Raw genomic sequence first — 20,401 nt, forward strand, 5'->3', positions numbered from 1 at the left:
TGAATATAGTTTGGTTTTAATGTCACACTCCCACCAAAAAAATTAACAAGTAGGGAATTGGGTTAAAAAAAGAAGACAAATAACAGGGGACTGTGGGGAAAAAAACCCTCAAAAAAGCGTAGATTTCGGCAAATAATGGGGGATCGCCCCCCCCCAAACATTCGTAAACAGGTGAATGCGCAAATGCCCAACGGTGAATATGCGCAGGTCCACTATATTCTTAATCCTCTACACAAATCGTGAATCATGTTTGCATGACTGTAGCATTATACTGTCACCTGGTGGCAAAAAAGGAGCAGCACAATGAAATGAATTGCAGCGCACAAAGGGTTGATTGAATTACTATACATTCTATTTAATCACGTTTTTGCTTTATAATTGTATTTGTTTGGGGACTGTAACGGATTAAAAGAGTTTCCATTCATTTGAATGTGGAAAGATGATTTGAGGTGTGAAAGTGTTAAATTTGATAAATAACAATTCAACCGCACAGCGTGTTTCTGTCTTCCACGATGTGCAATTACAATCAACTGACCCGGGTTACTTTTTCTCGCAGATGGAAGCTGGAAGGTGTAGAAATCGACCTGATCGCTGACCACAAACACTACACATTATCGGAAGGCAACTTGATCATTAGCTTCCCCGTTAAAAACCAACATGAGGGGAGGTACTCCTGCTTGGCCAGCAACAAGTTCGGGACGGTCGTCAGTCGAGAAGCGTCTGTCCAGTTTGGATGTAAGCTTTGTTCCTAGTTTTGAATGAGCTGCAGCTGTTTGATGCTCTCGAGGACATTAGAGAAGACCATTGCGGCCTTCAAGTCTACTGGAGATCAAAGTATGGCATGGCCAAGTTTCTCCTGCTCTGCTTGGAGCGTGTAACCCTTCAGTCTATATGTTTGATATGTTTTCTATAGATGTCGATAAGACTCGATATATGAGATGTATTTCAGCTGGTAAAAGGTTGCTTTAGTGATTGATGAACAGACTTCTTCCTCACATGACTTTCTCTTTGAAATTTCCCTTTTTTTTAGTGCCTTTGGATGGTTAAAATATTTTAATCGGTGCACGGTGACAATGAAAATATACACGGTTACAGATTACCACCACAAAACTGCCGTTCAATGAATACCTCACTGACAAAAGTCAACATTACTGACTTGGTGAAGGCAGAATTTGGAATGCTGATGTTATATAGCCAGATGAGGTGGCTTGGGCATCTGATTCGGATGCCTCCTGAGCGCCTCCCTGGTGAGGTGTTCCGGGCATGTCCCACCGGGAGGAGACCCCGAGGAAGACCCAGGACACGCTGGAGAGACTATGTCACCCAGCTGGCCTGGGAACGACTCGGGATCCCCCGGGGAGAGCTGGTAGAAGTAGCTAGGGAGAGGGAAGTCTGGGCTTCCCTGCTAAAGCTGTTGCCCCCGCGACCCGGCCCCGGATAAGCGGTAGATGATGGATGGATGGATGGATGGATGTTATATTGGACCCTATTTGGTTGTGGGAGTGTACCTAATGTTGTCTAATCATCTCTTGACATAATTAGTGAATTGTTGCTTTTTTTAATTCGTTATTTCTCAGATTTGGATCTTTTCTCATCGGAAGAAAGGGAGTCTGTGTATGTCAAAGACGGACAGGGGGCAGTTCTTCTCTGTGCTCCTCCTCCACATCATCCAGGTGAGCTGGGTGAAGAACATGCCGTGTATGAGTTCGTGATCGACCCAAAAATGTGTTTCCGCTGCCGATAACAATTATCAGAAGAGGCCCGTATTTTTAGCCGATATTTGCAGTTAAAATAAATAATGGCATCAACGTTTTTAAGTAACACAAACTCTCAACGCTTCTTTGTGTTGAAATGCCTTGAAGTATGTGTTTACTCATCAGATTTGCTTTTTCAATCTTGGAAAATCGACATCTTTGTTTTAAAATTCGAACAAGCATTGCAATAAACTTGCAGGCTGAAAAGCACGTCTTATGGAGAATGTTTACCAAAATACCAAACCGCAGCCCGACCGATAATCGATCCGTCACGACAGGATTTAATCCTTGAAGTAGAAATCAACATTAAGGTTACGTGTTTTACCGCATTTTCTGGAACATATTCGCTTCAAGGTTATTCAGTTTATGCATCCCGCGTATTCAATTACAAATGGCGTCTTGACTTCATTTTCTATTGCTTCATATTTGAAGCGGAATGAATACATTTGTCTCATCCCCATGCTTTCATTTTCATGCAAAAGTAGCAGACATCTTTCTATTATCCCACCCCAAGCTAGGAGAATTAAACGATTTTAATCTGAAAGGTCAATAAATGAATAATAAATCCTTCTCATTGGCAAGTAAATGTGCCCCCCCCCCCCCCCCCAAAAAAACTGCACCTATTCAGACGGCTCGCAGTGAGCTCATGTTGCATTCAGAGCCTCGGCTATTTCCAGAGTGGTTGCTAAGCGTCCGAGAAAGTGATTGACAGGCGGGCGTTTTGCATCTCTGCAGCCGACCTGTCGTTCCGATGGATCTTCAATGAGTTCCCCACTTTTATCTCGCTGGACAAAAGGCGCTTCGTCTCGCAGATAACGGGCAACCTTTACATCTCCAAAGTGGAGGCCTCGGACAGCGGCAACTACTCGTGCATCGCGTCCAGCTCCTCCATCTCCAAGAGTGTCTTCTCCAACTACATCCCGTTGGTTCCCCTCAGAGAACGTCAGTACTCTCACTTTTCATCCAACCCGATTCTTTTCCCAGCTGCGTAAAATAATTCAAGTTCTGCTTTCCGCAGGTTCAATCAGGAAGTATCCGGCTGACCTCAATGTCAAGTTCCCGGACACCACCACTCTGGCAGGGCAAAACATCACTTTGGAATGCTTTGCTTTGGGAAAGTGAGTGTGTGTGTGTGTGTGTGTGTGTGTGTGTGTGTTTGTATGTATATATATATGTATGTATATGTATTTATATATCGTATTTGCCAGACTAAAAATCACAGTTCTTTTCACAGTTTGGCCGTGGATGTGACTTATACTCAAGGGCGACTTATGTGTGAAATTATATGACTGTCATTTCACATGTTATTTTCACACCAAACCACAAGGGGGCACTCTCGGCCTGTGTTGATAAATAGACGATGAGTCTGACGTAAGCGACGTAGAAGAGGAAGCGGCGCATCGTCTACCTCCTGAGTTGGGGCAGTTGTTTAAAAGTGACACTGAGAATAAAGATTTCATAGGATTTCTTGATTTGGAGTGAAACTGATTTTGTTTTGTAAACTTGTTAGCTATGTTAGCTATGTTCTTTATGCTAGAGTTATCTGAATAACTCTTAACTCATTGAGTAGCAGCCAATTCTTGACCAAGTCTGAAAAGACGTTTAAAAACGTCTTTGGGAGTGAATGAGTTAACGTTACGACGTTACTGACATTACCAGGCATGTCAGTGTGTTCCTACTATAGACTGCAGACCAGCAAATGGACGTGAACGAGTCTACAATGTCTACACACCGGTTACAGTGTCTTGCGGGTTTGTCAAAAGTGCAAAGCGGCTCTCTTGGTCTTTGTCCAGCCCCGTCCCAGAGATCCGCTGGAGCAAATTGAACGGAGAGCTGCCCCCCAACCATGAGGTGCGCATGGCGGGGGCTCACCTGCATCTGTACAACGTGCAGCCGGAAGACGGCGGCTCGTATCAGTGCGAGGCCGTCAACTCCAAGGGAAAGGACTACCACAGCGCCCATTTGTCCGTGGAAGGTACGTCAGGGCTGTCGACTTCATGTCCCACTTCTTTTCTTGCTGCCCTCAGATTCTGCCCTTGCCCTTGGCCTTGCCTGTCTTGATTTCTGCATGATTTTTTTTCCCCGCTCCACTTAAACTTATGCATGTGCTTCCCTTCCACATTTTCCAGCTTTTCCTGTATGGGTGGAGCACATCAGCAGCGCAGAGGCAGACCTCGGCAGCGCCTACGCCATGTCCTGCTCAGCCAGCGGCAAACCCGAACCACGCGTCCGCTGGCTGAAGAACGGAGAGCCGGTAATGTTCGAGCTCACCCTTGGAATGGATATTGAGCCAGCCCATTGTAGATTCGGCAGTCCAGCCGCCGCTGACACACAGAGAGACGGCTCGTGAGCACGTCAAGAGAATTTCTCTGTTCCCTTTGAGCTGCTGCCAGGGTAAACAATTAAAATAAAAGAATGGCGCACCAGCAGCAGAGTGGGGGTGTTGAAATATGCCACTGATAAATTCATGAAGGCTTCTTTCCATCAAGTGAGCGTCCTCTCATGTGTCAACATCCGACCGTTTGATTTGCGGCCCTCTGCTCGCGAATGCGATTTGGAACGCTTGCTTTAAATGTTGACTTGATGACTTCTGCTTATTGCGCACAGTTGGACAGGAACGAGATGACGTTCGGCAGCTTGACGTTTGAAGACTCCGGGATGTACCAGTGCATCGCTGAGAATCCTCACGGGGTCATTTTTGCCAACGCGGAACTGCGTGTGTTCGGTGAGTCCCAAAAGCGGCTTGTAATGTCAACGGCACCTTTCCATTGCGGGTCCAAGTCAGTAAGCATCCCAATTTAGATTTCATGCCCGAAAGCCTGTTTTGCGGTAGTTTGTCAAAATAACTTGAAAATAAACAGCTTTCCTGATTGATCTTAGTGGGTTGAAACAATGAAACTTGAAACATTTTCAAGCGGCTCTGGTGTCCTTCCAGATTTCTGTGTGGCCCTCGGATGAAAAACTGGGACACCCCTGGTCTAAGTGTTCATAAAAACGTTATTACAAGTCGTTGTAACCGTATGCACACTTTGAGCATTAACTGTGCACCTAAAAATGGGGAAAGTGTACCAAAAAAAAGTTAAATACAACTGACTTGGCGTTACTTGGCATTCCTTTTTTTTTCACGTACCACTAGAATGAGCCCGAGTAGCACCACCCTTTCAGAATTGCTGCCCTAAAAGGTTTTACAAACCGGTTCAAGGAAGACTCGGCTGTAAATTGTCCATGGGTGTGAATGCTAGTTTGAATAGTTTGTCTTGTTGTACCAAGTGAGGTTAGAATATGGCTAGTTGCATGGATGCTTGCTCCCGATTCCTCTTCCCGACTGTAATTCCCTCCTTCCCTCTTCCAGACTGCGCTCCCACCTTCGAACACAACCCGGTCAAGCATGCCCTCGCTCCGAGAAACGGCCGTGTGGTGATGGAGTGTCGACCCAAAGCCGCTCCCAAGCCCAAAGTCTTGTGGAGCAAAGACACTGAGCTGCTGTCCAACTCCAGCAGGTGAACGAGACTAAAACGTCCTCGACTCCCCCCAAAAAGGCTGCCGTGCGACGGTTTACGCCTCTTCTATCTGGGTCAAAATACCGCACGGGGGATGAGTCGAACCGTCATGTGACATTTCGGGGATCGAAATAAGCTGCGGATTTCCGAATTCTGAACGGCATGTTGTTGACGTGGTTTTCCTGACGTTAAGCTCATCTTGATGGGTAAACCCCTCACTGACAAAACAAGCCTAATCTGGAGGGAGCTGGGAGACCCCCGACCGTCTTCCCCGCACCCAACGGGTGGGATTCAAAACGCGGGAGGAGCGGCGGTCAAATTACTATGCAGCATATGCCCCTTAATCGCCTCTCTGGCGTGGATGCTATTTTTCATGCATGAGGTTGAAATATGCAAAGAAAAAAAGGGAATCTGACATCTCTTTTCTTTTTGCCTTCGGCTCACTTTCACCCTCATGCGCTTCTATTTGCCAACTTTATTTGAGGAGCATCGCATATTCGAAGCGCTTTTATCAGTTTCTTTTCCGCCGTCATTCACATATGGAATGACCCGCAGTGGAGTTTTAATCACAAGGTCTGCATGTTGTAGTGGTGCATTCGGACACGAGTGACACGACCCACAAGGTTTTCAAGATACTTTTTTTTCTTTGCTTTGACCCTTGAGCAAAAATTTGACGCTTTATGGTGGGAATAAACTCATCCCACTTCTCAGTAAGTATTATTTTGCCCGATAGCAAACAAGTTGTTCAAAAAAGCGGCTTCATGACATTTGCTGCCACTCCCAGTTGAAGTTCACTGTCAAACTAAACATGAAACTAAAACGACCACATAATTTTGATTTAAGGTCTGCTAGCATCACGCGAACACAATGGAAAATGCAGGCTAATGAATTGCAATCTGGTGCTGTTAGAACACCTTTAAGCAACGGATATTTGAACACAAAACGGTGCAGACAATATAGCAATACCTAAGGACATATATTCTTTATCCTCCACAGAGATTGACTATTATTACTACAGCTTACTGTGTCACTTACAGTAAAGTAAAATATTATAGAGTACTGTTTTTCCGATCATGACACATTACAAAAATAATGGAGGGGGAAGCTGGAATGGATTCATGGCATTTCCATCCATTTCAGTGGGGAAAAAGGTGATTTGAGTTTTGCCTTAAGAGGGTGGTCACGGAATGAATTCAACTTGTATCTAAAGGCCCCAAATGCTCTGTGGCTGTACCTTTTTAGGATGTTCATCTGGGAGGACGGCAGCTTGGAGATCCTCAACGTCACCCGCACGGACGAGGGCAAGTACACCTGCTTTGCCCACAACAACAGGGGCAAGGCCAACAGCACGGGCTCTCTCACAGTAACAGGTAAATAAGTATGCTCCTCCCCCCCCTCCCCCTTAATCTAGTCTCTGCCGCACAGTTTGGGCAGTGTTGGCCTTGGCTGCGAAATCATCACTCTTACGCTGTCTGACCTTCACATGCTGACTGATGTGAAATAATGACACTTGGAGAAACTATTATGACGTCCTGGACGGATGCAAGGAAATCTTGAAAAGAGATCTAATGCGATATAAGCAATCATTGTGTTCTGTATAAAGGATATTGTTAGCTTGAATGTCAAGTCATTGTACTGCAACTGTGGACGCCAATACAGTCCACAATAAGATGACAACCCGTGAGGCTCGAGGGCCTACACGCAGCTCTTTTCTGCCCCCTTGTGGACAACTGCGCGTACAAGATTAGTCCGCCACAATGCCACCCCCGCCCCATCCACTAAATAGACTTTAGATTTGGCACGGATGAATTTTTAAAATAGACAGACACACAAGCGCATCTCACAAAGTCAAAATATGCTATATTCTAATTTCTTGAGGTGATAAATAAGATAGTATTTATGAACTTATGAACTTTTCGATGATCATCCAAACATCCAAATTGGAGGTACAGTACACATACCTGTCAACTTTGCGGAGCGCCAACCTGTATAAACTACCAAAAAAATTCCGTATAAAGAGCAAAAAATCCTTATAACATACCAAAGCATTTTATGTCAAAATAAAAAAAAAACCCCAAGAATTTTTCAATGATATTTATTGTAGATCTCCATAATACAATGTCTGGTTAATGTCTAATCATCATTCTACTTGGTGGCATTACTGTGTTCAGCGTTGTATTCCGTAAATGAAAGCATTCGAGGAGACGAGCACCGTTCTGGGCAAAAGCAAACAAAACTACCTGTCGGAGCGTGACGTGGGGCGGAAATTTTCAGAATCCGTGTGATTTGTGCGATACTGCCATATACGTAAAATTCACCACAAAATCCGTATGAACTATGGCATTGGTGAAGCCGCATTCAACCCTGTACATCGCTGCATAACAAACAAGCACTTGCCATCAACCCAACGTGTGAGAAACTTTCACTCGACGAAATGAAAGCACTGTAACTAATTGAGTACACCGCACAGCAGAAAAAGAAAAACAAAGTTGCCATACTGTGCGCTGTTGCGTCACTTCCGTCATAAATCCGCGCAGTTGCCATCATACTTGTTGTTTTTCGTTTACGAGCCTTTCTGAAGTGTGTCGCCACATTTGTTTCTGAACTATTATAATACTGAAACGTTCTGGAACACCTCATACATAATTCCAGTAGGCACTTTGTACAAAAATACTTAGTAGTGAGTGTGAGCGTGTTGCAGTCGTGTATCTCAGCGGAACCCCCCCCCCCCCCCCCCACCAAATCATCATGTTTCATTCGTGTTTATGAGAACATTTCAGTACTCCTGAATCCTGTCCTGACGGCCCCTCATATCCGTGCCCCTCACAGACTCCACAAAGATCACCTTGGCCCCCTCCAATGCTGACGTCAAAGTGGGCGAAAACGCCTGGATGCAGTGCGCCGCGTCACACGACTCCTCCCTGGACATCACCTTCATCTGGTCCCTGGACGGCCGAGTCATTGACCTCGACAAGGAAAGCCAACATTATGAACGCAGCCCGGTGAGACGTGATGGATTTCCACTCATTTGGAAGTCCCCTGCTCTAACCGTTCATTTTATGCAGTTGAATAAAATGGCAAATTCTGATAGCATCCATTGATTCAAACCTAATCGCTCCCTCTGCGGAGTGGTGGTCAGCACAGTGGACACTTGCCGCACACCGCATTGGAATCTGATGACTTCTACAGAATGTTTTTTTTTTCTCTCTTCCGCTCATAAAATGTGGTTCGCTTTGATTGAATATGGTTGAGAAAATATTCCAAAGAATATTTGACTCTCCAAAATGAGTTTAGCACACGCGTTAACCCTCGAAAGGATTGAAGTAAAATTTTCACCTCATGACGAGTAACCGAAGTTCACCGATTGCCGTTCCTTTTGCAGAACAGAAGCTCGGATGGCGAGCTGATGATCAAGAACGCGCAATTGAAGCACGCCGGAATTTACACCTGCGCGGCACAGACGACGGTGGACAACGTCACCTCCTCTGCCAGCTTGGTTGTAAGAGGCGAGTCGCGCTCTTGCTGCACAAATACTAAAACAAGGGCGACAAATGGAAAACGAGTTGTGTGTCTGTTCTTGACACAGCTACCTGACATCATTAAATGGAGGTGAAGTTTGACAGGACCTCTCTGAAGTAAATTAATCGAGGGGGTCACAATAATGGTGCAAAATTCTTCTTAACCAGGTGTGTCACAAAAATTAAATTTGAACGCATTCAGTCCCAGCCAATTCTGGACCAAGTCTGAAAAGACGTTTAAAAACGTCTTTGGGAGTGAATGAGTTAACAATGGACAAAATACGTGAATATCTGCAAAATACATGCAACAAAATAACCACATAATGTGTTTTTTTTTTAATTTAAAAAAAAAATCCCCTTTGCAAAGGGCTCTTGGATAAAAATTAACCTTTCAAGGACGGCACAAAGCTGCTGAACAGCAAGCGCAAGAACTCATTTTCGTTTCCACAAAAATGTATGTTATTGACTCTGTTTTTCCGATATATCATTCCAAATTTACAAAAAAAATGTTTGCTTGCTTAACTCATTCACTCCCAAAGACGTTTTTACACGTCTTTTCAGACTTGGTCTAGAATTGGTTGGTACTGAATGGGTTAATAATATAGGCCAGTATATCTCGACCCCGGTTTCTTGCCACCCTCAGTTTTCCCTGACGTAAAATTGGTCTCCATAAATAAACAGACGTGCTAATAGTTAGCTTCCTGCTTATGGGCGTCGGAAACTGTCGTGTTAATGCTCAGATTTTTAAACTGCCCTCAGTTTCCACCCAAAATGAACATACATGCAACGTTGGTCTACCTCGGTGCTGCGCTTTAGCACTTTGCTGTGACGGCCCATTTTCTTGCAGCCGGCAGACTCTTCTTGAATAAAAGTTGCCTCTCGACAAATGTACGCCTGCCACGAAATTATTTGCTATGCAGGACTTGTTTCACCTGATGCCTTCAGTGGTGGCGCTTTCAGTATTTACGATGCAAAGCGCGGGGCCGTTAACTGTAGCGCGATGGAAGGGAGACACGGAACGATGATAACGTTCCGCTCTTGATGATTCCTGATCGTCATCACCACGTACCTCACGGTGAGTGACAACTGACCTTACAGCTCCTTCTGCTCCCCCCCCGGAAAGAAACAAAGGCGATGTGTTCACTGCTTTCGCAGCACGGTTGGTGTGCAGTCGCACCGGTGAATGCGCACAGCGAATGACTGTGAGGTTTCTCAAACACAAGCCGTGACTAATGGAGGCCAAAAATGTCAGCGGCCTGCCTGCACGGAGGCGGTGTTGAACGATCGACATTTATTGTGTCAGGATTAGCTCCAGGATGACGGTTGCAGGAGTACGGGATTGTACGCTGGCAGGACAGTGTCTTTCTAAACAATCCCTTTTATCACGTCCAGGACTTGACAGTTTTGTCAAAAAGACTTCATCTGTGGTGGAACTGCTCCAGATCTTTTGACGCCACCGTCCAGGCCCGGAACGGACCGCCTAATTGCCGTAGTCATCTCGGTTTACGTTTGGGAGGTTATTGGTTGCGGATTCTGAGTGAGGCTGATCCCGATGTGCTTGTACTGTAACTATGCTATCAGGGAATGGTATCGTTTTTTTTTTTCTCTATGTTCCAAGTGGAAGAAATGAGTGAAACGCACGTGCCTTTTGAAGGGCAACTGTTGGTCACCTCAATTGGGCTTGTGTCAGTTTTTCCAGAAGTCTTCACCGATGGCTTTGACTCCATGTGTTTAACTTGAAGGAACTTTTACAAACAAACGCGACACGCCAGTCTCCACGGTACGGGTTCCAAAGATCCTAAAAATGGATCATGGACTTTCAAAGCGCTGGAAATGGTCATTATTCCATCCAGTCTGACTGTTGAAAAATTCATTTAAAACCTACGCCGTTGCGAAATGGCGTAAATTAGGGTGGGCGTCTCCTTTCTCTACTAATAATGAGTCTTACGAATCCATTCCGCAGTTCTACTTGTACAGCTCGTATCTAAAATGCGATTGTGGAGTAAGACTTTTGCACATTGCTGCGCTGTATTCGTCGACATATCGCGGCGAGCCGCCTTTTCAGCTGCTTGAAAATCAGCGACACTAACTAATTTCCTCGCACTCTCAACCCAGGACCCCCCGGTGCCCCAGCGGGGGTGCGAGTGATGGAGAAAAGTGACAAGAACGTCACGTTGCGGTGGAGTCGCGGCGCAGACAACCACAGCCCCATCTCCAAATATACCATCCAGTACAGGGACGCCTTCTTTCCGGCCGCGTGGAGGAACGCCACCACATGTGAGAATGCCAAATAAACAGCGCTACCTCCATGCTCATCCCATGGCTTTGTCATAACAAACTGACATGTCACCTTGGAGGAAAAAAAAAATGGTTTCCAAAAATTGATGGTCTTTATTGTTTTAAAGGAAAAGTATTCCAGGGCACTAAAGTAGGCAACGCAAATACTGTGTGTAATTTGAAAGCAACATTTTCGCTGTCAATGGACTGTTATTGGATATATTTAGCGCTAGACGCATGAATCCAGTCATCTCTGTATATTTATAATACTGAAGCAGACTTATCTGTGTGGGAATGAGGACTTTGAGCTCTATTTTCGTGCCCAGTATCGGCTTTAACTGTGCGCATGAGAGGAGTTTTCTTTTACGAGGTATTTTCTTGGACAGAAGCAGGTAAAAGGGGGCGTTTGCGCCGTTGTGGGAGGGAGCGCAGTTGACTCGTTTGCCATCCACTGGAAGCGGCTCCCCTCATTATCTCTGAATTCAGCGCAGAGAGAGGTGTAGGGCACACATGACATGTCGTTGCTGTAGATCGGTGCCCAAAAAGTACATTTAAAAGGAACTACAGAAACATTTCCACTTGCGGATGATATAATGTGGGCAACCGTGCAGTGGGCATTGGGTGCCTTCTACATCAAATCATGCATCTGTGTGTGACAGACGAGATGTCTCACTTCAACACGCTTCCTTGGCACTTTCCGATTTTGACAGGGCTTTAACACAAACATGAATAAACGAGTTTCTTGGCAAATAGCAGGGGATTGCTTTCACACAAATAAAAACGGCGAATAGGTGAGTCGATGAATAGCAAGTTGTGAACAGGTGGGATTTCACTTCACATGTTCTGAAGGACCCGCTATCATTTTCCAGAAGTTTTAAAAGGTCGATCTTGTATTTATAGCGCCACCAGACGTTGAAGGCAACGCCGAGACGGCCACCGTGGTGGACTTGGTGCCCTGGACTGAGTACGAGTTCAGGGTGATGGCCACCAACACGTTGGGCAGGAGTGACCCCAGCGTCCCCTCTCCCAAAGAGAAAACTCTGCCCTCAAGTAAGTTCATGTAAATGACTCAGGGGGAAAAAAAGGTTCATGGAATGGAAAGATGGTATTTCAGGCCAGCTTTCCATGCTGACTTGCATTTGTTTTTTTTTTCGTGTCTTGAATAACTGTTTGGTTATGATGAATATCGCAGTAAATACAAGTCGGCCGGAAAGGCCTTTGCGCTGACCTCCTATGCAAGAAGCCCGAGTGACCGCACAAAACTCCACAAATGAGCACTTTGAGGAAAAGTGTGTTCTGCATTTCAAGTACACAATGAAAATCACAGACCCTAAAAAAATAAAATACAGTATATATATATATATATATATATATATATATATATATATATATATATCGGTGATGATAGTGTTGCACTTGGCACAACAACGAGATATTGAGAAGGATGTCGTGGTTACTTAGTTAAAGTCTGTGCGGGTTGGAATGCTTTGCATGTCGGCTCAGGGTTTTCACCCTCCTGTCGTAGGTCCTGTGGTGGCGCCTTCAGATGTGGGTGGAGGTGGCGGCGCCAACAGAGAATTGATCATCACGTGGACGGTAGGTTTGGACATCTCCGTTTTATGCAGAAAATGGGGATGGGCTTTCTTTTCTTTTTTGAGGCTATTTCCAAGCAGGCCTCAATATGATCGGCTGCTTGCCCAGTGGAGTAAACGAGCTGCCTCTATGAAATTAATTGGGGCCAGTTGTTTTTTTTTTTCTTTTCTTCAGCGAGCAGAAATGGGAGGGATGTGCAGGTACACATGGAGGAGGGGGCAGGAGCAAGAAGAAAGACAACATGGATGTCTTTTTGCTCTGTTAATTGTGCATTGCCTTAAAAAACGTTTTTAGTAGTTAGTAGTTTAATAGTTCAAAAATGGCCATTTTAGAGCTGTAATTGTAATCGTGTGATACCGCAATATTTTTGGTCACAGTTATCGTACTGTCAGAATTTAATATCGGCTCTTGTATACTCACAATCCTAATGGAGTCGAGAAAAAGGATGGATGGATAGTTCCTAACGTAATCCATTAGATTCTTTTTTTGTCCTCACTACATGTTGCCAACAGCTTCTTGCCGTTTTTTTGTCTTGACCAGCCTGTCCAGGAGCAGTACTACTACGGGCCGAACTTTGGTTACATCGTGGTCTTTAAACCTCGAGCTGGCGTCGAGTGGACACAGGTGATCGTCTCCGACCCGCAGGAAAAGCGCTACGTGCACAAAGATCCGTCCATCGCTCCTGCGACCGAGTTCATCGTGAAAATCCAAGCGTTCAACAGCAAAGGGGAGGGACCCTACAGTCAGCCGCAAACCATTTATTCCGCGCAAGACGGTGAGCATCCGGCACTCTGATGTCACAGTGAGATCATCGGTCGGAGCGTTTAACTTGTCAGGTTTTCAGCACGAAGTTCAGGGCTTTCCCCCGGCTCAAATTGAGCCAGTCTTTATATCATTCAGACCGTTTTCACACGTGTGTCTGTCGCGGCCCCCGATGTCTCAACAAACAACTACCCGGGATTTTCCTGCCCAGCGCTAGTCCAGGACAAATTGCAGCCTCCCATTCCCATGGGAAAAACCCCTTTGAATACAGTCCATTCAAGGTACATAAGGAACTTGCAAGATCTCCACTTGCGGATGAGTAAAGTTGACCGTTGCGAATTGGGCACTTGGAAACTGCCTTCAGCCCCCTATTGTGCATTTGTGTGTGTGACAATAACCTCACAACATCTGCAGTGTGGACTGTGGGTGACTTTCGTTGTATGTCTGAGCGAGGCGAATTCGTCCGGCGACTGACGATTAAAACTCTGCGTTTTGTAGAAAATACAAGAAAAAAAAAACTTGACTTTTAAGATTAAAATTGCATCTTGTTTCGGTGTGACACTATCCAACTAAAAAAAAAAATGGCGGTTTTGATCGATGCGTTTTGTTTTAGTTCCCACTGATGCTCCTGGAAGCATTGACGGGAAAGCGCTTTCTGCCACCGAAGCTGTTGTATGGTGGTTCCCCATCACGCAGAGCAACATCGACGGATACCAGGTCAGTGTCAATTACACGCATGCACATGACCTGAAAATACACGTGAGACCCTTTACGGGCCAAGACACTTGACTTTCACTTCTGCACCTCGCTTTGGGGTCTCAGGTGAAGTATTGGAGAAAAAAGGAGGACAGTGAAGGTGGAGCCCACAGAGTGGTGGTGTCCGGGAGGGAAAACCATACCAGAGTGGAGGGAATGAAGCCCGACTCCCTTTACCTCATAGAGATCCGGGGCTATAATTCTGCAGGCTATGGGCCGGCCAGCGAGCGCCTCGAGATCCACACCAAGAAACCACGTACGTTTGCGATGACATATATCATGTTGTGTACGGTGCATGACTGTCTATTTGCGTTGTCCAAATCAACATATTCCAAGTGTATAAACTTTTTTTGTGCTTGATCTCTAATGTCCAAAGATGGCGCCAAAGCTGGAGCCGAGGGATGTCTGATACCACTTTTTTTCTGACCGATGTACCAGTAGTCATTCATTGAGTACTCACTGATGCCAAGAACAGATACCTCGCATTTTAACATAAAGACCCTCACAGTATAGCACCAATTATTGCCGAGGGGGACTTACTCAATATCAGACTTTATTTGCCTGAAGTATTGGTGGCTGGTATCGGCAGCCTCCATGAGTACCCACCCATCTACCTTAAATTGATACTTGGTATCAGTACAGTAATCCCTCGTTTATCATGGTTAATGGGGGACCAAAACAACCCGCGATAAACGAAAATCCGCGAAGTAGCGAGCAATTAACATATACAGGTTACATTTTTTTTTAAGGCCGCAAAAAGTCAGGAAACAGCCCGTGAGAAGCTGCAAAACAACAGCGAGTCACATAGAGCAACATATAAAGTACTGTACTCCCTGTATATGAAAAAAAAAAATTATGAATATGTTTGAAAAATCCGTGATGCACCAAATCTGCGACAAACGAACCGTGAAATAGCGAGGGACGCCCATCCTTACTTATGCTAATAGGAAAGTAGTAACTAAGGCTTACACTGTCATCAGGACTTTGCCTCCTGAGTTCACCTCCACCTTCACTAATGTGTTTTTTTTTTTTAACTTCCTCAGCACCCAGTCAAGCCCCAAGAATCATCGGTAAAAAATTCAAGGGCAAGTCGGTAAACGTCGCCTGGGAGCATGTGGCGACGATGGCCAACGAGGCACCGGTAGATGGTTACAAAGTGAGCGCTCACCATCATGAAAATTGGCTTGACCTGACTTCCATTTGCCAACTTTGCACGTGTGCTTTGTGTGCAGGTGCTGTACAGGCCCCAGACCCAATCCACCGGCAAGCTGTACATGACCAGTCGGCGGCACATTGAACTCCCCCTCTTTGAAAACGAGACCTACGTGGTGGAGGTCCGAGCGTATACCGAGGGTGGCGATGGCGCGGTGTCCCAAATCTTCATCACCGGTAACATAACTGGGAAATGTTTTGGCTTCTTAAGTGAGAACCTCTGACATCCTCGGGGCTTAACTGACCAAACATTTGCACATTAGCTTTGAAAGGGTTCAAAGTTGGCGAGGGGGCTATAATTTGTCACTGTGAGAGAGTTCCCAAAGGCCAGAACGGGAATGTCACTCCGGGTTTCGTAGCCAACTTCAGAAAGCTGAGATTTGAAATTTGACACGACCTAACCCAACCGACCTGTGTGTGTGTGTGTGTCTCAGGAGGAAGTGTCATGGCCGCCCGGCCTCTCGGCACACTCGGCCTGCTCCTGGTGGCCGTTCTCTGCCTGAACCTCTGAATGTAGCGACATCTTTTGTCTTCATCTCCACGTGAAGGACCCTCTTTTACAGTTGACAACCTACTTTGTAGAAGAACTTTTTTGGGACTCTTTCCACAATCGTCGTTCGGTTCCACTCATTCCAACTCTTCCCCTTTTCCGGAAGATTCTTTTGGGAATAGACGTAAAAACACGGAAATGGGCAATCCCGTATTTATCCAAAAGCCTCTTTGGAGGTGGTGTATCAAAGGAGCTCTGTCGACTTTTTGAAATATGCCTTATGTAAATGTCTGCACTTATCTTTCAAAGCACATCGGTCCTCGGACAACAGTTTTTTTTTTCTTTGATACAAACAAAACAATCCCCGATGCACCCCTTATACTTTTGAGCTCAACAATAATCCGTGAAGGATAAGTGCAGACGTTTGCGAGTATCTGTACATTGTACATGTCTTTCTTACCTGCGCTTCAGCTCCGTTTCCGCGTTTGTTTTCATCGCAAAAGTGAAGCAGAGCCCCGGTTCAAGCGGATACAGTCAAAGCAAAGCGCAACCTGCCCCAACTTTTGACCGACGTCACCGAGACAAGAACTCGACGTCTTCGGATCAAGGCCGTATGTCCTTATGTAGTGGCCAGAGATGCCGAGAGTATTCATTCATTCATTCATTCATCTTCCGAGCCGCTTGATCCACACAAGGGTCGCGGGGGGTGCTGGAGCCTATCCCAGCTGTCTTCGGGCAGTAGGCGGGGGACACCCTGAATCGGTTGCCAGCCAATCGCAGGTCACACAGAGACGAACAACTATCCACGCTCACACTCACACCTAGGGACAATTTTTAGAGTGTTCAATCAGCCTGCCATGCATGTTTTTGGAATGTGGGAGGAAACCGGAGCACCCGGAGAAAACCCACGCAGGCCCGGGGAGAACATGCAAACTCCACACAGGGAGGCCGAAGCTGGAATCGAACCCGGTACCTCTGCACTGTGAAGCCGACGTGCTTAACCACTGGACTACCGGGCCGCCCGTGCCGAGAGTACCGGGCTTCTATTAGGCGTAAGAAGAGAGGGCTTTAAGTGTACAAATTAACTTTTAGAACAATAATGTGTATATTTCTAATCACATTCAAATAGCGATACTCGGTAATTTAAATGCTATTTATCAGATTAAATATCTATCGTATAATATTTTGCTTTCCCCCCCCCCCCCCCCCCCCCCATTCTGTTTAGCAACATTTGATCGGGAGGTCGTTGTTCAGCTTTATGGCGGAGGGCGTTTATTGAGGGCGTGGTGTTTTGGTGTTTTTTTTTTTTTTTTTGAGTGGACGAACAATTCCTGTGAGAGTTAAAGCTACTATTTGAGGAAATGCGGTACTTTAATGAATTCTAGGCTGCCCCCTTTTACAGTTACAATTCGGTAAAGCTCTTTTTTGTTCCCAGATGAATGGGCTCCCTGGTGCACTAAGAAAGGCCATTTTTGATTTTATTTATTTCAATTTGTACTTCCCGTAGGTGTATCAACCATCTACTTTTGTCCTTCAAGTGTACTTAGAGTTGCAGAAAATCGTCTGCTCGTTGAACGCCGGCAAAGTTTCGGCTGAGATGGACGATACTAAGCCACGGAGGTTTATCAAGCGAGTCCTCAGCCACGAGCAGAGGAGGCTCTCAACACTGCCAAGCAAACTGTTTGCTGTTACGCTAATCAAGTGGAGAAGCACAAAAACAGATGCCTTGGATTGCACAGCGAGCGCGAACATTATTATCAACACAGGAAAAGTCATCTTCGGTCCTGGCATGTGACTCTTGAGTGACGTGAATTTATGACACACACACACACAAGCGCTTCGAATGCTTTGTTTCGGATGAGAGCCACTCGCTTTAGCAGCTAGCAGTTTTAACAACTGGGATGGAGTCGACCGAGCCGATAGCTCGTAAAGCTCGTCGTTCGTTCGTGTTTTGCGTTTGGAAGTAAACTGGATTGGCCGATTGCTTGAGACTGAAGCTAATGCAAGACCGCTGACCATAATCTCCGTGTTTGTTGGCTCAAACTGTTTTTGCTTTGGCTGTATCATGGAAAAACTCCGCATAGAAATCGGTTTATTTGTTTGTTTACATGCAAAGTTTCCACCGAGCAGTCCAGTACAGTTGGGTTCCGAACGATCTCTGTCAACCAATCAGTGGACATAACAGGACCTCCCTGTGGAGGCAAACGATCATACTGATGCGAAAAGATCTTATTTTGGAACATCACAAATGCATACCCGAATTGCTGAGCGGAAAAGGGCAGTTTGGCTTAGGCTACATCCTCAGAATCTGTTTTTTTCCCCCCGAACTCGATGGATTACAAGTTTGATTGGATGTTGACCACTGTCGGGTTCCGATTGCGAAAATCAATCAAATAATACTCTGCAATTTCGATTACACTACTGTGTAAAGGTTTGACGTTTGGTAAGGTATTAGAGTCAGAAGGTCAAGAATATGTCCAACGTAAAGCAAACAGTCCTGCCAATTGGAAAAAGTTATATTTTTGGCTGTCTCTTCAAAAAAGGAAAAACAATGGGTACCGGTGCACTTCTTTTACTCGCTAAACGCAAAACAAAAAAAAAAAAGTGGAAACGGAGCTTTAGCTTTGTGCGCCCACTTAACACTTGTCTTCTTCATCTGTGGCTATTTTTTGTTCTCATAACAGGACAACATGCCTAGCTCCTCTTACTACCATGTGTTATGAAAGAGAATTCCGTTTGTCGATTTTTCTACCTTTCGTTTAACTTCCCCTCGATCGAGGATGAAAATGCTGCGTTTGGATTTTGATGGTGGCCATGCTTTCTGTGTCGTGACCTTCCACCGCAAAGTGCTTCTCCCAGTTTCCCCACTTCAATGCAGCAGATGAGCGCAAAGGGTTGCCAAATGCATGATTGCCTTGAAAGTTCGCAAACATTTTTTTTTTTTTGGTTTGTTTTCCGTTCTATGCTGTGGCGCTTACATTCTCACAACGCATGAGAGATGCATTCCATCCAGCGTGGCATCCCTTTACGGCAACTGAGCGTGTCCCACCTGAACCTCATCCGTGCTTTAATTGCCTGTCGTTTGTCATGGCGGGTGTGGGAGTTTTTTTTTTTTTTAGAGAGAAAATCTAAAGCTTAGCTGCCACATGTGAGGGATCAAACTGGAACTGATCATTGGCTGACAAGAAACAATAAAAGTGTAGTAAACGAATATGTTGGGTTTTTTTTTTAATCGATTGTTTTGTTTTTTCATGAGAGGGGAGTGACTCGAGTGACACAACTTGACTGGACTTGGACTAAAACTGCCAGTTTTAGGACTTGGCTAAAGCATATTGTTGCAGGTCCGACACAAAAAGATCTGCAGTGTTGTTTTTTTAAACGTACACTTTATTAATTCTTTAAAAATTCCAAACGAATACAAACACGCCTCTCTTCGACAACTAGCCTTCTCTTCTGAATTCGGCTCGAGACACGTTTAAAGATCACCATAGAAAAACGTAAATTAATGATACCTTCAATGGCACAAAAAAATGTAACAAAACAGAAAATTCAACAAGGAAATCACAAAATAAATTCTAGGGGTGTTTGTGGATACGCGAAGGAATAATTCGTTTAACATCATTATAGACAATTCTAAACCAGTCCAGTCTCCTACAATTTGACAAACTCTAATTTGACTTGAACGATGTGGCTTGACAAGTTCTCAGTTGACTTTTCTTTGCTCAGTTCAAGCGTGGATGATGATGATTACACTCTAACGAATTTAAGATGTATTTCATCATTCTGTCAAAATGCCCATGCCATTTTAAGCAAAAACATCTGCTGGGTTTTGGTCTCCTATCAGGTGTACAGCAGAAGAAAAGACGATTTATGATGGCACTTATACTCTTATCCTCATGCATCAAGTCCAACCAGCAACACATTAAAATGAATGAAGAGCATTACAAAGACAGCACAACCCCCCCCCCCAAAAAAAAAAACATAGATAAAAACATCAATCTGACCGGAGAACTTCAAATAGTTATTGGTCTAAATAAATTATTTGTAAAAATAGAGTACAGTATTTAAAAATATGGTACTTTGTTTTAAAATTATGGCTATGAATATCATTTTTAAAGGATTTAGAAATTAGAATATTATACAGAAGTACTTATGTAAGATTGAAAATTATACAATATTGAAAACATGTAAAAAAAAATAAAAAATAATATGCCTTATGTTCATTTCAAGAGTTTATTTGGAGGAGTTTCATACGACGTGAGTGACATTTCTGCATTGTCCGTGTATGCATCTGTTATTCCAGACAGATGTGCGCTTTTCAAAGTGGTGAGCGCCACATGTGAAACAGAAGCCAGACACCAGAAATGTGAGCCCACATCCCAAAGATGTCTGCAATACGTCAAAAAGTGAAGGGTGTGATCAAACCGGCCTTCACAACCAATAATCGGAGATCATTTAGATGAGGAAATAAACAGAGGAGACAGTATACAGCATGAAAATTCCAATCCAATCCATCTTTGTCTGAATTTATCCAACCAC

At 44.8% G+C, this 20,401-nt stretch overlaps 1 protein-coding gene across 1 annotated transcript in view; it reads left to right on the plus strand.

The window, feature by feature from the left end:
- The window catches only part of cntn1a (contactin 1a), a 52,020-nt gene extending 32,947 nt beyond the window's left edge, over nucleotides 1-19,073 (plus strand). The window contains exons 5-25 of the mRNA XM_052060685.1: nucleotides 557-735; nucleotides 1,578-1,673; nucleotides 2,490-2,696; nucleotides 2,773-2,872; nucleotides 3,548-3,729; nucleotides 3,884-4,008; nucleotides 4,362-4,479; nucleotides 5,107-5,254; nucleotides 6,497-6,624; nucleotides 8,084-8,256; nucleotides 8,637-8,760; nucleotides 10,888-11,049; nucleotides 11,950-12,099; nucleotides 12,575-12,645; nucleotides 13,183-13,417; nucleotides 14,018-14,121; nucleotides 14,227-14,416; nucleotides 15,204-15,316; nucleotides 15,393-15,549; nucleotides 15,807-16,507; nucleotides 16,894-19,073. Of these exons, the coding sequence (XP_051916645.1) occupies nucleotides 557-735; nucleotides 1,578-1,673; nucleotides 2,490-2,696; nucleotides 2,773-2,872; nucleotides 3,548-3,729; nucleotides 3,884-4,008; nucleotides 4,362-4,479; nucleotides 5,107-5,254; nucleotides 6,497-6,624; nucleotides 8,084-8,256; nucleotides 8,637-8,760; nucleotides 10,888-11,049; nucleotides 11,950-12,099; nucleotides 12,575-12,645; nucleotides 13,183-13,417; nucleotides 14,018-14,121; nucleotides 14,227-14,416; nucleotides 15,204-15,316; nucleotides 15,393-15,549; nucleotides 15,807-15,883 (2,839 nt within the window). The 3' untranslated portion in view covers nucleotides 15,884-16,507; nucleotides 16,894-19,073. The remainder of the gene's footprint in view (nucleotides 1-556; nucleotides 736-1,577; nucleotides 1,674-2,489; nucleotides 2,697-2,772; nucleotides 2,873-3,547; nucleotides 3,730-3,883; nucleotides 4,009-4,361; nucleotides 4,480-5,106; nucleotides 5,255-6,496; nucleotides 6,625-8,083; nucleotides 8,257-8,636; nucleotides 8,761-10,887; nucleotides 11,050-11,949; nucleotides 12,100-12,574; nucleotides 12,646-13,182; nucleotides 13,418-14,017; nucleotides 14,122-14,226; nucleotides 14,417-15,203; nucleotides 15,317-15,392; nucleotides 15,550-15,806; nucleotides 16,508-16,893) is intronic.
- Nucleotides 19,074-20,401: the final 1,328 nt, after the last annotated feature.

The sequence above is a fragment of the Hippocampus zosterae genome, chromosome 3, assembly GCF_025434085.1.
Source record: "Hippocampus zosterae strain Florida chromosome 3, ASM2543408v3, whole genome shotgun sequence".
Lineage (NCBI taxonomy): Eukaryota > Metazoa > Chordata > Actinopteri > Syngnathiformes > Syngnathidae > Hippocampus > Hippocampus zosterae.